The sequence below is a fragment of the Synchiropus splendidus genome, chromosome 10, assembly GCF_027744825.2.
Source record: "Synchiropus splendidus isolate RoL2022-P1 chromosome 10, RoL_Sspl_1.0, whole genome shotgun sequence".
NCBI classification, from domain to species: Eukaryota; Metazoa; Chordata; class Actinopteri; order Syngnathiformes; family Callionymidae; genus Synchiropus; species Synchiropus splendidus.
In genome coordinates, this window is record NC_071343.1 from 5947211 (window position 1) to 5963821 (window position 16611).

The 16611-nt window shown below is 44.2% G+C and overlaps 3 protein-coding genes across 4 annotated transcripts; 1 reads left to right on the forward strand and 2 right to left on the reverse strand.

The window, feature by feature from the left end:
• Positions 1–23: 23 nt before the first annotated feature.
• xk (X-linked Kx blood group (McLeod syndrome)) lies at positions 24–6095 on the reverse strand. Its single transcript, XM_053878057.1, has 3 exons — positions 5714–6095; positions 2725–2987; positions 24–1698 (listed from the first exon to the last, which is right to left on the reverse strand). The coding sequence occupies exons 1-3, from the start codon at positions 5956–5958 to the stop codon at positions 797–799; spliced, it is 1410 nt and encodes a 469-aa protein (XP_053734032.1). The 5' UTR covers positions 5959–6095; the 3' UTR covers positions 24–796.
• Positions 6096–6445: 350 nt separating this feature from the next.
• Positions 6446–12133, reverse strand: LOC128765992 (lanC-like protein 3). 2 transcript variants are annotated; one of them, XM_053877298.1, is made up of 6 exons: positions 11526–12133; positions 10709–10832; positions 10574–10604; positions 9375–9572; positions 9110–9317; positions 7288–7432 (listed from the first exon to the last, which is right to left on the reverse strand). In XM_053877298.1, the coding sequence occupies exons 1-6, from the start codon at positions 12057–12059 to the stop codon at positions 7424–7426; spliced, it is 1104 nt and encodes a 367-aa protein (XP_053733273.1). In that variant the 5' UTR covers positions 12060–12133; the 3' UTR covers positions 7288–7423. The 2 variants fall into 2 exon arrangements, with proteins under 2 accessions (XP_053733272.1, XP_053733273.1); XM_053877297.1 differs by lacking the exon at positions 10574–10604 and having other exon boundaries at positions 6446–7432.
• Positions 12134–14693: 2560 nt separating this feature from the next.
• On the forward strand, positions 14694–16517 carry LOC128765754 (gastrin-releasing peptide receptor-like). The gene is made up of 3 exons (XM_053876783.1): positions 14694–15106; positions 15678–16017; positions 16200–16517. Exons 1-3 carry the CDS (start codon positions 14694–14696, stop codon positions 16515–16517), a joined length of 1071 nt encoding a protein of 356 aa, XP_053732758.1.
• The last annotated feature ends 94 nt before the right edge of the window (positions 16518–16611 follow it).

Here is a 16611-nt window from a genome sequence, read left to right on the forward strand (position 1 = left end):
AATATAAATTTATTTCAATTGTTTTATATTTATATGCATTTTATTCGCTTGCTTGAGATACACAATTATTTTCATTGTTTCTTTCAAGTCACCCAGAAGCACAGCTGTGAATCCCGAGCTCCTCGCTTCACATGTATAAAAGGGTTTTTGGTGCAAAAACAAGGACACTGACACACACGTGTTGCACATATCTGAAGTGAATTGAAATCTACTGCCAACACCAGGTGCAACATAATTTTTAAAAAACAAATGTGATTACATTAAAAGCAAGAGAACCTCCGCTGCCAAAGACACTTCCGAGTGCAAACGTGCAAAACTAGGACACGGACCCGTGCTTCACATTTACGTGGTCGGTGAAGATGAGCACAAATACGTCACCAGAGCAGCGTGTTTTACTTATATAAAGCTCAAATAGTAGAAAAGCTGATTGCTAGCAGCTGAGTAGAACATGCGCCTCTCATGCCTGATAGATAGAGATACAATCAGTAACTGACAGCTGATGGGGAACAGGCTGTGATTCCGGGTGGTGACCCCAGAAGGTCGACGTCTGTAGAAACAGACTCGGTGTTTTGTGACCACCTGCCTTATAGTTTGTCTTTCCTGGGTGGAAAAGCTGGAATTTGAAGTTAATCTAAACTTATGAGGCAGGTGGTCGTAATGATTGATGTCAAAGCCTCAGCGGTGGAAAATGCAGGTGAGATAGTTTATATAAAAGACAAGTAGCAATGTGGCACTTGAACGCTGTCGTGTCAATGAGTTCCGGTATCGGCACAAAGGATGTTCAGGAGTCGCAGGGTCAGCTCTGCTGCGCCTCTCCGTTGACTCCGCCCCCTTCTATGCTATCATCCCTTTCATGAGAAACTTCACACGTGTCGTCAAGCACGTCGTAGGTGGTGTCGTTGGGCTGGTAGAAGGAGGCGTCGCTGGCCGTGTCGGGGGCCGGCTCGGAATTGGTCGCGGGGCCCGGCGAGTCCAGGGTGGCTCTTCTGCTCTGCGGTGAAGGCGAGTCGCACATGAGACACAGAAGCGAGGAGCAATCCCAGAAGCCCTGCGTCATGCTGGAGGTGAAGAGCCGCCTGCAGGGGTGGCAGAACTGGTAGAAGACCATCATGAAGAAGACGCCGATGCCGTAGGCCACCAGCAGCTGCAGCACCAGCAGAGGCGCGCAGATCATCTTGTAGAAGTCCGTCTTGTGCACGTACCACAGCAGCAGCAGCGAGGCGTTCTCGATGAAACGCAGCATGTAATAGACGGCCATGCGATACCAGTTCTGCGACTTGTTGATGAGGTCCGGGTCACTCAGCTTGATCTGCACAGCCGACCAGCAGAACATGTTGATGCCGGCGTACAAGAAGGTGAGCATGCAGAGCACGATGGTGGTGCCCAGGCGACTCAGGGTCTTCTCGATGTTCTCCGGGAAGGGCGAGTGGCTGATCCAGAAGAGGATCCAGGGGTACATGAAGAAGACCACAAAGTTGAGCAGAACCACCGGCAAGATCCAGAGCTGCAGCACCGAGCTGAAGAGAACCAGCACCGCCACTCTGGTGGCGATCTCAAAGCCGCGCCACAGGAAGATGGTCACGTAGGCCATCGGCCGAATGTCCACCTCGTAGTCGTCGTACTTGATTTTAATGGCCAGGATATTGCAGCGCAGCGCGCCGTAAACAATCGACAGCAGGGAGATGACCATTAAAGTACCTGAGGAAGAACGAGAGAGGATTATCTCTCATCCTAATTTGTCAGCCATGTCTCTCAAAGACCTGCAGTCCTGGCCTCAACTCAGCTGACACATCCACTATGCTGCTGCTGCTGCAGCTGCACAGGCGTCCATGGATGACAATGCGTTGCGTGACATCATCAACAAGCGACAACAGGGTTCGTCTGTCTCTGGCTATAAATGATTCATGTGAAAATTGTTGAAATTTGTTGATTCATGTTACACGTTTACAAACAGACCCTCATTTACCTTCAACTGCAACAATTGATTTTAGTAAAATTAACAAATCTTTAACATCTGTTAGCTTGTTAGCTCGCTCCATAACAAGATGAGTCTTTATGTGTTTACATTTTGGAGTGGAATTATTCTGTATTTCATTCAGTCTTAAGCCAAGTAAATCTTGATGCCCAACAAGTGTAAATAAAGGTTTGGCCAAGGTTAAGGCCCATTTATGTATGGAATTCTTTCTGTCCGTTTCATGCTTCCATGTGTTCTTTACATTGGTACTGCTGTTCACCAATTTATCCACCAGGGGGAGCAGCCCAGCGTTAAGTATTGATAATGTATCTCTTGCACAAAAGAGGAAAACGGAGGCAGCGTTATAGGAGGCGGTGGTTGGTGAGGCTGTTAAATATATCGCCACCGGAGGACGGAGAATTTCCACCATTGTTTTGTCTTCTTTGTGTCTCATCAGAGCTACATATTGTGTAGTAACAGCAACAATGCCCCCACAGTTTCCAGTGGTACTGCACCTTTTGATCCAAGCTTTGTGGAAACATGCAGAAATGTGGAGGAAATGAACGCAGAGCTTGGACAGAAAGCTCCGTCCGTACCCAGATCTACTGTTGAGTATAAGGTGTGTAGTATTATATATTCGACATATTTGATATTTCTTTCATCTCTTTGAAGTAAACATTACAATGAAGAGCTTCCTTGTATAAACGACATGACCGCAGAGGTCATGAGGTTTGCAGAGACACTTGATTCCGGACCTCAGTACAACACACCTCTTCCGATGGACACTTCCCGCTGCAGGACGCAGATGTAGAGCTGCAGGGTGAGCTGGGGGGCGGAGCCCAGGAAGGCCTGGATGACAGAGGTGCGGGCGAAGGCCGCTCGGTGCGTGAAGAGTTTGCCCTCCGCCTGGCCCACCTGCCGCTCCACCTCCTCAGGCTGCCCCCCGCGGGGTATCTGCTTCTTCCTAGTGATGCTGACATACGGCTCCTCCACCCGGCCCACGCTGCCATAGATGCAGAAGGCCTCCAAACACCTGCCACAACAAGACAAGGTTGCCAGTTTCACTGTGACACAGAAGCTCGTCTGGGCAGGTTTCTAATGAAGTGGTTTGATCAGCCACCAAAACGTAAGTGGAAGCGCTTGCCAGCGTCCCAGGAGGAGAACAAATATTAAGTTTGTGTCAACAAGCAACTGTTCAACACCTGACACTTACCTTCTCCGTCAGTTAGACGTATTGTCAAATATTTTCACACCATTAACTCATAGCTATTTCAAGTTGTTTCCATTTTAGACTGCGGTTTGTACAGGAACCAGTCGGTGAGATTGGATCAGTTCTTGAGTTCTCTAGTGCCACAGCAAACAGCAACAGATTGGGTGGGTAGTTGTGACGGAAAAGTCAACTTCATGTTGATGCGTGGCTTCTATTAAAATATCTTATTCAGGGCGGGCAACAAAATACGTGAGACCCAATATCCGACAGAGGAGGTCTGCATAACGCTGCCCTGCAAAACGTTGCTGCTGAGCCTTATCAATCTGTATTTTTGTGGCCTTCATGAAGGCAGTGTGAAACAACGAAACAGACATTTTTCACCATTAAAAAAACAAATATATTTTCTTTATGCTTGGAGAGTATTTTAAATACCTTGGACATTAGATTAAAAAAAACATTAAAGGTTTTTCACTTGGATGTGTTTCAATTCATCTTTATTATTTAAATATAATATATATTTAAATTTTCTCCATTAAGGATTTGTTTGATTCAGTTTAATTTTTGGCTTGACGGCCCTCACAACAGCTGAAATAAGAATGAAGGAATGAATGAAGGAATCAAACTTGATTTCTATAGCACCTGACACTGAAATAAAACTAATGTTTTACACAACAACATTCACTTTGGTCTCTTTCCCTTTTAGACATACGCTTTCACACATTAATTTGAGAGGACATGACGTGGCGCTATTGAGGATCCACCCACGTCTGGAGCCACCTTGTGAAGTGAGGCCAAACGGCACCTGAGTGCCCCCTGTTGATGCCCCTCCAGGTGAAACACCACAGACAAAAGCAATGTTTTGATGAGTGAGTGATCAATATTTTAATAAATTACACGTCTTCTTTAAAAGAAAAATGGGTGATGACCCCTGTAACAGCTGATAGCATCTGCGTGACTGGCTGACATGAGGAAGTGAGGCTGCATCCCCTTAGTGCTTCTGCTGTGGGAGATAAGAAGGCGACGAACGCTGGCTATTCTTGGGTCTCCTCTCCACCTACTTGTTAGCAATCGACAGTCGAGGAGGAAACCAGACGTGCTTCAGAAATATGTCACTGTACCATATGCTGTGAGAGGAACTTCTTATCTCCCAGGTGCACAAGTTTCCTCTCAGTGCTTTGCTGACGAAAGAGCGCTGAGAGTTGTTTATTAAAGTGGTGGGTATGAGGAGAAAGGAAACCTTGAAGTGTCTTGTAAATAAAGAGGACGTTATTAGCTGACACGGCATGTTGGCGACACTGATGTGGTGGGGCAGATCAGCTCAGTTGGATTTCAGTAACTCAGACATTTACCTGGGTGGTGTGTTAGCATAAGTTGGGCTGCGTCGCTAAGCCACACACTTGTGCCAGGAACATCAAATAAAATGCCGAGATCATCTTTTGACAGACAACACATTAGATCACACCCTTGTGTCCGGTTTTAACCGAAACCATGGATTAATAAATGAGCGAATGCAGGAGACACTGCACTGAATAACTAAAAGGCCATTGTTTATGATCTACATTAAGTTGTTTTAAAATACATAGAGAAGTACATCTATGTCTATGAGTGTTTGACCTCACTTTACTTAAGAACTAAATCTCATATTCATTAATTTATTTGTTTTCCATCCAAACCTACTTCCCTATATAGTTCCACATTAAATTTCAAATTATGGCACTTGATATTCCTTATTGTGGAACACAAATATGGATATCTATTTTGTATATTGACTGACCATTTTTATTTATTTGTTTATCATTTACACATATATCTCAATTTATTTCAGGATTTCAATTAATATGTTTTCAATAACTTATTTTAATAATTCATGTCTCCAGGAAGGTCTTTTTTTTATTGCTTCATTACATTTTTCCATACTAATTCACGTATTTAAATATTTTCCCATTTCCATATACATCATCACAATTATTTATTTTTAATATCTCTTCATATGTGCGTGTGTTCTTCTCCACATTACTATGCTCTTTATATCTTCCATATTGGTTTATATTTTCCGTTTATAAGTCCTCATTTCTATGAATACTGTCATTTATACGACAACACTATATACAAATATATGATAAATATTTTGACTGACTTTCTCCTGTATGATTTGCATTTCCTCAAATGTGTTTCTCAACATTCCTGCACTCACTGAAACATGCTGGTGAAGCACTTTTAAGAAGGAACTAAAAGGCCTCTGAATGATCCTATTCAACTTCCCTTTTGCGCCCAAGCACCGGAAGAATTGCATTGTTTTTGTTTGTGTCCGAGAGCATCATGTTGTGGGATTGACGAGTGGCAACTGGAACAGATGGCCGGAGCAGAGGTCCCAGGCCTGACAGTCAATAAAGCAGCCTCTCTTCATCAGTGTCACTCAGCATGGAGACTTGAGAGCAGATAAACAGATGGACACAGATATCACTGAGCGGAACATATCGACTGCTGCTGGCGTGATCGCCTCAAACACCAACAGCCAGATTCCGCGGCCCGTGGGTTCGGGAACTGACCTGACGACGGGTCCCAGTTGCAGGATGTGGAGCAGCAAGATAAGTGGCCGGTCTCGACTCAGGTCCCGGTGGATGAAGGTGAGAGTGAGCTGCACCAGGACGGACGGAACCAGCGTGAAGAGCAGCGTGAGTCCCTGCCAGATACGGTCTCCAGCCGAACTGTACGTGGAGCTGAGGTACAGAGCTGCAGTGGTCTCGGCCGTGAACAGAGACACCGACACAAAGATGGAGCTGGGGAGGCGCATTCTCAATCACTCCGCCATCTGGGGGAGGCTTCGCCCGGGTTTCTATCATCCATGCCACCGCACACGCGTCCGCCGAGGAGGACGGTTCCGCGCTGGTCTACTGCAGCAGCGAGACTGCTGGGATCGTTCACAGGCTTTTGTAGTATGAAGCAGCGCCAGCAGGAGGCGCTGTTGAATGGGTAGAATCTTGTACGGGATCTGCCACATGTGCGCATGCGCTGAGATAGCCACCATCTTAATGACATCATTGAACTGCACTGTTTCGCCTGTTTTGAAGTATTAAAAAAAGTCCAGTTTTTATGAAATAAATGACTGAAAGAGTTAAGCTCTTAGTTAGCAATAACCCTAACCGTTATTTTATACGTATTTGTTGTCAATTTATCCATGTATTTTCTGACATACAATAACACTAATGAACATTTTTATAAAAAATAAAATAAAGAAAATCAAGGGCAATTGATTTATTTTCAGACACTTTAATATGAACAATTATTCTTCGTTGTCTACAGCATGGATTACAAATGCTCACATCTTATAAACCCGCTAACATTCATACTTATTATCAAGATCTGTTTTGCTTGTACAAAATTCAAACAATTCCCACTCTTACGAAGTCATTTATATAACAACAAACACATATTTTAAGGCATCATTTCCACCTTCACACACTGCAATTTCAGCTACATTGTTGAGAAATGGCATCAAAGGAAAACGGTTAGTCATGACATATTTACTTTTCTGATCACAAACTACACAGCAGCTCTGTTGTCACACAAACAACATCACAACACACTGACCTCATCAAAAGTCAACACAAGTTCAGAACGTGTAGTGCTCAATGTATTTCACAGTGCAGACTATTATTTATTGTTTGTGGAAAACAATATTCAATGACGGCTGATTTGTTCTGAATTCAAAAAGTGATTGTATCAGTTGACTATAAAGACACAAGACGACACTGAGCTGGTTGAGTGGTAGAAAATTTCAAAGGCATTATGTGATTTTTGTTCACTTGATATCATGATTAGTTTGTTTTGGGTTCTGTACGGACTGAGGACCTGGTCTGACCTGAGCGGAGCCATGTAGTATCACACCAGTATCACAACATTATTCACCGACAATGAGTGTGTTTCACTACATCGATTACAGAACAGGTGCAAGTGTGTTGAAGCTGTGAAGCAGAAGATCACAACAAAGACTGGTTTGGGCAGAAGCTCCATTCTACTACAAACAAATAGTCGCCACTCCAAACAACTACTCCAGACGAGACTTTACTTTAAGCTTCACCTCGTGAGACAATTGCTCCTGGAACAATCACTCAAACACACTGAAGAGAGGAAACTCAGACTGATCCGGCTGCAGCAGATCCACCAGGAAGCAGACGGTTCCGGAGAGACCCTCGTATAAGCTGTAGACACTGGTCATGGACCGAGAGCCGCTTTTAAATTCCTCTGTGAAGATGAACTCAGCAAACCTTTTGGATGGGAAATACAATAGGATCTTTTCAGATCAATACGTTCATGAAAACAGCACGTCCTCATTCAGCAAACGGAATGAAACTTCAACTCCAGTATTAAATGGAAGGTCTGAATGTTCCGTCACCTGATGTTTTTTATTTGATATTTATCTGTGTGATAGCAGCATGATTGCAAAGCAATAGATTCCACCTGAATTTTTCGGAAATACTGGACACGGGGGAAGAAAACAAGCGATTCAATTTTGGATAGCATTGCAAGAATCATTTAAAAAAAATACATCACTCTGTTGAGACCAGGGAGGCCGCAAGAGCTATGCCTGAATGCTACTACCACCTGCTGTCCAAATGAGCTCATTTCAATTTCACTGTTAATTATTAGATCAGATCAATCATCGATATTACAAACCAGGCCACACCTGACCAAATGTGAAGCGGAGATTTATTTGGCGGCCTCTCCTCCAGGCCAAAGAGATTGGCATTTGAAAGTGTCTTTTAATAGTAAAGAAAAATAACAAAAAAAAAATGTTTTAAACATAACTCGTAAATTTTACAATTATGACAAGTGTAATAATAATATAAAGTTACTGCTTATACTATATATATATATATATATATATATATATATATATATATATATATATATATATATATATATATATATATATATATATATATATAGGCTGTCTATTGTTCTAAACTATAGTGCAACACAAACCTACAGCTCTAACAACATACATTCAGACTAGTCTCATCTTACTTTAACCAATATTGGCTAAACTTCATAAGCACCCACTGACGGGTAACTGCACCATTCCTTTTCATCTGGTGAATGCATGAATGCATGAGATTTTGACGAGATATTCAATAAATGTGGATAAGTGCTGATGGAAGGAAACAACTCCTCAGTCCAGACGGAGACTGGAGACAGAGCTTCCTGTTGTCTAATGAGTAGCAGAGAGTTGGACGTCAACAAAGCACCCACCTTCAGGAGAAGCACAAGCTTCCTCTTGTGTTGCTTTTGCCTTTTTATGTTCACTTGCTCCTAACTTGTGTTATCTGCTGGGCATGTAAACTCCAATCATTGCAGCGACAAAGGTTTCAGGTCTCACTCTACTTCTTGAAGCTGTTTTGGAGCGGTGCTCGTCCATCATTTGCATATACAGTATGTCCTACTTGTGCTAACAAGTATTATTATATTATTTTACAGCTCACACCTCCGCTGATCCTTTCATTTACACCTGTGATTTTTTTTCACCCAATGTAACTGTCCTCCACATATATTGCCTATTCCAGTGGTTTTCGAACTGGATGTTGCGCCCCCTGGTGTTGGGGAGGGCGAGGTCCTGACAGGGGGGTGGAGTGCTACCCTGAACACATTTCATTGTTAAGTTTCACCCAGCAGATGAAGCTAATTTTACAACAGAGCATCTTCAACTCACCACTACGAGTGTGGTGTTCGAATGTTAACCAAACAGGGACACATTTATACAGCTAGCATGGACCTGTTTGTGAGAGGACTAACCATTACATGCGCTGCGTTTGGGCTAATCTGATTGTGTTATTAAGATGCTCATGCGGACAGCAGGTAGCAGTAGAGGGTTCAGAACTCCCTGCCGAGGCTTCAGTAGTTTGAGTTTGAGGCTGCAGTGAGTGAGACGGAAGCTGGATTGTTACCTCTGAGCTCTGTAGATGTATTTGGAGTTTCCCGTGAGACGATAGAGTAGGAGGAAAACATAAGCGCTGCCGGCAACACCGTGACAAATGCCAGGTCCCTTCTTCAGCAGGCCCTTCTGCCACACAAGCTCTCCACTGCGGATACACGTGTCCAGATACTGGGGCTTCTTGTTGATCAGGTACGCTTTGGCGAAAAGATAAGCCACTCCTGTTGGAGAGGTCGTGTCACTTTAAAGGTACCAAAGTGTCAAGGTTATGTCGGTACCTGGAGCTCCGTGGCACCAGTGCACCAGCTCGTTCTCTCGCTCGATGATGGCTCCCAGCTCTGCGGGCCAGTTGCAGTTCTGCTCCTGGTTCATGAGGAAGTCGACGCTCTGCCAGACCAGGTCCTTGTCGGCCCCGCTCAGCAGGTCCTGGTAGCTCAGCAGCATCTGCAGCACCGATGAAAGGCCGTGCGCTGCGCCTGGTGGGGGGCACAACGGGGGTGGTGGGGGGTCACACATGCATCCGGGCACAACAGGCATGCAAGGAAGCACCATGCCAGAAACAGACGGCCGCGATGCAAACAAGCACAATTACAAAGGGCTGCTCCACTGTGGATGCTTAGAAGGAAAATCATCTCTGAGAAAATATGGCACAGGGGAGCAACCAAAAGCAAAAAGTCAAACAATATTTACTTTATTTTTTCACCATTTGGAATCAGGAATCCAAATTAGATTTCACGCCTGCAGTGCGTTATGGGACTCCTGCCTTCACAAGGAAACTCATTTAAGCCATCCGCATTCACGGCACCAAGGGTTGAAGGAGAGGAAGAGAGGAGCTGGCAGAGGCGGGAGGACTGACATCAGAAGAGAGAAATTTGAATTGTCTGCCACATGGCATCATGGTGCTGCTGCAGCTAACTGAAGCAAAGCTGAACCTTGGGCCCTTGTTTTTGCCTGCCTGGAGAGAGCTTCTTGCCTGGCGGACGATTCTACAAAACCTGAGGCCCATTTGATTCAATTCTTCCCTCTGTTGATTAGAAAAGTGCAGGGGGTGTCAGTGGTCGTTCGCAGAATGGCCTGAAGTCAGTTTGGGGCGGGGCCTTTATAGATTCATGCCGGAAACTCAGTGCTTACATCTCAGTTTTGTTTCACTACTTGAAGGAAGAAACCATAGACGAGACGCATGCAGCCTCCTTGTGTGCGTCCACTTCATCTCCTGCTGTTTGCTTCAGACTGACATGCAACTACTCAACTTCAGTCGTAAAGGGCCCACAGAATGAGTTCGCGTCCATATCCTGACGCATCAGCTTCAGAAACAATGTGTATTTTCAAACTAAACTTGGGTCTATTCCAATCCTATGATGACAAAAAATGTATGAGTCATTCTATGGCCCCTTTAGTTGGTCCAAAACCCCTGTCTCTGCAGGGAACCGTGATGTTCCACCCTGATGGTTTAGTATCCATGCAGAGCCGGGCTTACGATGAACTGTACTGAGGATCTCCAACTTCATCTGATGCAGTCAAGGAGAGGACAGTTAGCTACACACATGATGACACACCACTTCTGTATCACAAAACCTCTCTGACGTATCATCAAAGAACTCGTCTTGCTCACCCAGGTACTCCGTGCCGTAGTAGGAGTACATGAGCGGGAAGGGTTTCCTCTTCCTTCTGGCGTACTGCTTTCCCGATTCAATGATGGCCTGGCAAATGGATTTGATCTGGTCTTTGCTCAGAATCTGGAGGACACAAAGTGCAGAGACAGATGAACAACCATCAGGTTGTACAACAGTGAAATCTGAAGGACTGTCGATCATTTGTTTATTTATTATCTACCTATTTATACAGTTTATTCTTTATCTAATTCATCATTATCTATTTACTTATCTATACTTTTATTTTATGTATTTTGTCATGATATTGGTTTATATATTATGAGTATTGTGGATGTCTTTGATGTTTGTCGTCTACCTTTGATGTCTTTGATACGTCAACATCAGTGTTTTGTTGTCATTGGCTGCTGTGACATGTTGAATTTTCCAACTTTGGGACTAATAGAGGCCATCAAATCCAATCTAAAGAGTTTGTTATGGCAAAGTTGCAGTTAAGAACTCACACAAGTTCTGAGTCAAATGTTCCATTTTCACTATCAACTTCTGTTCTGGTTCTGCCTGCTGAAGCCTGGTACCCCTCATGGTTCAAGGGTGGAAGTTACCCACAAACACTTGTCTTCAGTTCCTTCAGTTGATTTGCATTTTATTCTTAGGGGCCCTCACTTCATGCCCCTCTTTGAAATAAAAGTTTGCATCTTGAAACCCCATGTCTATTTGGAGGTCACCCCAAAACAGCTGGCCTTTTCATGTGATGTCAGCTGCCGCCCTTTTAAGAGAAGAGCTGGACTTCAGTTTTTTTTTTTACCTTCAGCTGCTCACCTCTATGCCCAGCTTCTGCTTGAGGACCAGCGCGGCGCACAGGTACCCAGCACGACCCACGAAGAGCTCATCGGAACCGCACTCCAAGAAATTGATGGGCGCGCAAACCTCCCACAGGTTCCGAAATTTAGTCAGGGGTTTGACGAAGTCCGCCAAGCCCATCGCCTTGTAGATCATCGCAGCCACCGCGTAGATCCCAGTCCCGCCCAGCAGGAAGGCGGCCCGCATGTTCTTGTCCGGTTCCGCGTCCACGTATTTCACCGACGCGTCGATGATGCTCTTGGCCGTCTTCAGGTACGCGTCCCTCTGCTCGGAGAAGAGCGGGCACTCGCTGACGTGGTACAGCATGTAAGCCACCCCGGCCGGCCCATCGTACAAGCCTCCGTCGTAGTCGCTCAGGTTTAGCGGAACCTTCTTCAGGATTCTGTCGACGGTGGAGACAACGGCCGGTACCACCACCTCGGCGCCCTGACCCGGGAGCAGAGAGCCGCGGTAGTCGGAGAAGCGGTTGGCGAAGCAGCGAGGGTTTTCCATCCCAGGCGGAGAGAGAACCGTTCGGATCCGAGATAGACGGACTGGAGACCCAACATCAGGCGGTGCTGATTGGATGTCAGACCTGAACCTCAGGGGTGCAGTGTGGTGCTCCTCCAATCTCAGACAATATACGACCACCTGCCTATATTACTGCCCCAGCTCCGCAGTGGCCAGTACTTGTGGAGTCGCCCAAGGATGGAGAAGCAATGTAGTTTGATGTTAGTTGCTGTTGATGAGTACATTCTAGTTATATATAGTCTAATTTACTTTAGGCAGTCTAATCTAATCTAATATAAAAATCACATCTTTCTAAAGTTTGAAAATTCTGTATTTTTACTTGCTTTTTTCCCGCTTGTTTATATGTAGAAACTTTCCCCTTGGATTAGATTATTCTAACAATAAAATTGGAGAAAAGCATAAGACATAAGGCTTAGCTTCAGACTCCTCGTCTTACCCGTTTTTTCTCACTATATATATATATATATATATATATATATATATATATATATATATATATATATATACAGCTGCCCATCAGACGCATGCATGAACCCCGAGCTTTGAGGTCTGTTTCAGGTCTTTAGAAAGTGCCTAAAAGAAAATTGTGTTTCAAAAATACAGTATGGTGATAAAGCAATGGAAGTTTCATTCATCATGTCTCAATTAACATCCTTGAGGCATAGGATTGAATTGTCTTGACAATTATTGATTTGTCTCAGCGAAATGACTTGCATCATTAGTTTTATTGCATTGTTTTTGTTAAAATTGTTTTCATATGTTGGTTAGCTGAGGTGTTGCACCGGGACAGAAGTAGCTGTCCGTGGTGCTGAATTAAACATGTTGGCTATTGAAGCAATTTACATTTAAGGATGAAAATAAATCGCCTGGACGATGGTTATTTCAGGCCGTAACCACACCAGAAATTCACAACATCAAAATGTTGGGATCATATGAACTTTATTCATTTAGAAAGTTGCTCTTACGATCCATAAATGATGCTGCACTGTTGAAAGACTTGAAAACAGAAGTTGACCATGAAAGAACTGACAAAAGTCCTCACTCAATTTGAAAACAAGTATTCTGTTCTGATTGAAATGCTCCCAGCGAGCACACAATATTTATTTTCAATGAAAAAGTAGCTTTCAGAGTGGACAGCTGCTCTTGTGTTGTGTTGGAGAGTCGCACTGTGAGCCGCCATTCTGCTTTGATGGCTCCAATCAGTTACATAAAAGGCAGGAAATTGCATCCACTTGCAGTGAGCATTCGCCTCTCTGAGCTTCTCAGCCATGAAAAGTTTCCCACCACTTTCAACCCCCGTTTCTGGAAACAGACAACAAAGTAGAAATTAAACTGTGGGGGTTGTGAAGCGCATTTCCATCTCCCTCTTATTGGTTCATTCAATTACCATTTATATTAGAAATGGAATTGAAACCCTCTGATGCACCATGAGATCATCACCCATACTGGGTGTGTAACAAATCGCTGGTCACGTTTCCACACCAGGTGAGGAGAAGCCTTGTTTCCTTGATGTGAGCATAGATCCATAGAAACAACTACTGAAACCTTACATGTAACAATATATCTTCATTGTTCAGTTGAGGTCTGATTTTAAAGTCGCCCCTTCATGACTCTGTAGTTTTGTGCAACAGGTCATCAGACTGGGTGGAAATGGTACAATTTATTCAGGTAAAATGTAAGAAGCTTCTTGCTTGAAGACCTTGGAAAAGATCTCAGCGGTTAGAACATGAGATGCTGGAATACACGACTGAAGAGGTGACAAGGATCCGGCAAGATAACAATGAAAAAAAGAATTTCACACCACCAGCAATGTAGTTGTATTGAGCTACTGGACCAAAACAAGCTGGTGAGCTCATGCCTCTCAGCAGTCCAGGTGGGTTTTTCTCATGAGACCTGAAACCAAAATAATCATCAGTAAAATTTTGAGAAAGAAAAGAACGGGAAAAAAACCCCATCTGACTAAAAAAAAAAGCTGGGATGGACTGAAGCCGCCTGCCAATGGGAGGAAGCACCAGAACAAGCACTCAGTTGAATTCTTTGTCAACACAAACGTATTTTATGTGCCTGAACATGCATAGTTTGAAGAGTGCAAATTAATATCCAACCATTTTGTTCGATAACAATTGAACCGAACCACGTTTTGGCCCCTTCTTTGACACTCCTGAGCCTTCATAGAAAAATCATATTTCATTATGAATACCATATTTATCTACTTAAATAAATGGAAATTATTTAATATTTCAAAATATTAAGTGTATGAATGCATTATGTCAACATAAAAATGTGGATATATTTTACAATTAAATCATTAACTGATCGTTTATTAATGAGCCACTTATTTATTCATTTTCGCCCATAAACACTGCAATGCAAATGGTGTTTGGGGTTTCATGCCAGTAACAAAAGGTAAAAGAACATTGACGGAGAAAAGTCGACTAGGCCTGAGGGGGAAATGTGCATCTCTCTTAAGTGATTGCCAGAACAGAGAGTGAATGATAATGAGGGGGAATATTTAAATAAATTTTCTCGCGTGCGCAAAATGACGCGGACCTTCGCTATGGATAAAACCGAGGGCGCACAAACCCCACTCAGTCTTCTGATATCCTGTTAATAGAGATGTCTATGGACGACTCGTTCATCTCGAACCCGGACGACGACCCGGTTCTGAACCTTTCCAGACTGTTTTGGGAGCCCAGCTTGGAGTATCAGCTCCGGTACAACGTCTGGCTGCCCGCCCTGGGCATCGCTGCCGTTTACGCACTCATCATTGTGGTGGGCTTGGTGGGGAATATCACCTTGATGAAAACCTGCCTCCTGGTTCGGTCCATGAGGACGGTACCGAACTTGTTTCTATCCAGTTTGGCTTTAGGGGACGTGCTGCTGTTGGTGACGTGCGCACCGGTGGACGCCAGTCGGTACCTGGTGGACCAGTGGATCTTTGGCAGGGTGGGATGTAAACTCATCCCCTTCATCCAGCTCACCTCAGTGGGGGTGTCAGTGTTCACCCTCACCGCGCTCTCTGCGGACCGGTACCGACGCCTTCTCCTCCTCGCGTTGTACTAAATATATAATGGTTAAATATATTGCGAAGATGATATCCTGGTTAAATCTTTATCAACCTCGAATTTTGCCACCAAAGCGAGTGCAACGCTGTCGAAGAACGAAAAATAAATAAAGTTTAACTCAATAATTAAACATTTAAAATATAATTTCTCTCAAGTTCAGCCCACTTATAAAAGGTATTAAACTACAAGTCCATTACATATGATTATTATTTATTTGACAGCGTTTTAACAGAATGCAGACCAATAGAAATGCATGAATTTGATTTTATGAATTGCATGTTTGTTCATCCTAAAATGCTTATTCAAAAATTATGATTGCAACATGAAAAATGTTTTATTAATACAAATAAATATGGAACGCTTCCCATCCATATATTTCCTGTTTTGTGTTTGTTTTTTAACTTGGTCAAAGTAGGTATCCATGAAAAGCGCATACAGAATTTGTAAAAAAAAAAAAAATACTGCTCATTGACTTGCACCGTGATGAAGAATGAGCTGGTTAATAGGTGACACTTCTACTTTGTTTCCCTCATAGCTACAGGGCCATTGTAAGACCTCTCGACCTCCAGAGCTCCAAACTTAGCTTCCGTCTACGGGCCGGCTCCATCTGGCTCCTGTCCGGGACCCTCGCCATCCCCGAAGCCGTCTTCTCAGACCTGCACACCTTCACCACCATCTCCACCAACGAAACGTTCGTCACCTGCGCCCCCTACCCTCAGGCCAGAGACCTGCACCCCAAGATCCACTCCACTGCGTTCTTCCTGGTCTTCTACATGGTTCCGCTCTCCATTATTTCCATCTACTACTGCTTCATCGCCCGCAGTCTCATCCAGAGCTCAGCAGATCTGCCAGCTGAGGATCAAAGGCAGAAACAAGTGAGTCAGACTTAGAAGAATTTAATGTGGTGCTTGAACCCCTGAATGCTTTTGAGAGTACAGATGCTTACTGAACTGGAATTGACCTGTAGTCTCCTGTCGCATTTTCAGTAACACCAGTATTGTTTTGAAGTGTCAAATCTTGTCCTACTATCACTGAGAAGACTGTGTTCCCCTCCCAGGTCAGATCCCGTCAGCGCCTGGCCAGGATTGTGTTGGTGTTCGTGGGCCTGTTTGCAGTGTGCTGGCTGCCCAGTCACGTCATCTACCTGTACCGCTCCTACCACTACGACAAGGCGGACACATCTCTGGCTCACTTCATCGCCAGCGTGTGCGCTCGCATCTTGGCCTTCACCAACTCCTGCGTCAACCCCTTCGCTCTCTACCTGATGAGCAAGACCTTCCGCAAACACTTTAACAAGCAGCTGCTGTGCACCCACCACCGTCACAGACCACCGCCCAGTCTGAGCCGCACCAACACCCGCACCACCACCGTCTGACACGAGTTCTTTTGATGACCAGACTGACCAGACCAGGTTTGATGTGATGTGTCCTTTATGTGCAAATTTCAAGTCTGTGACTTTGGTATGTTGC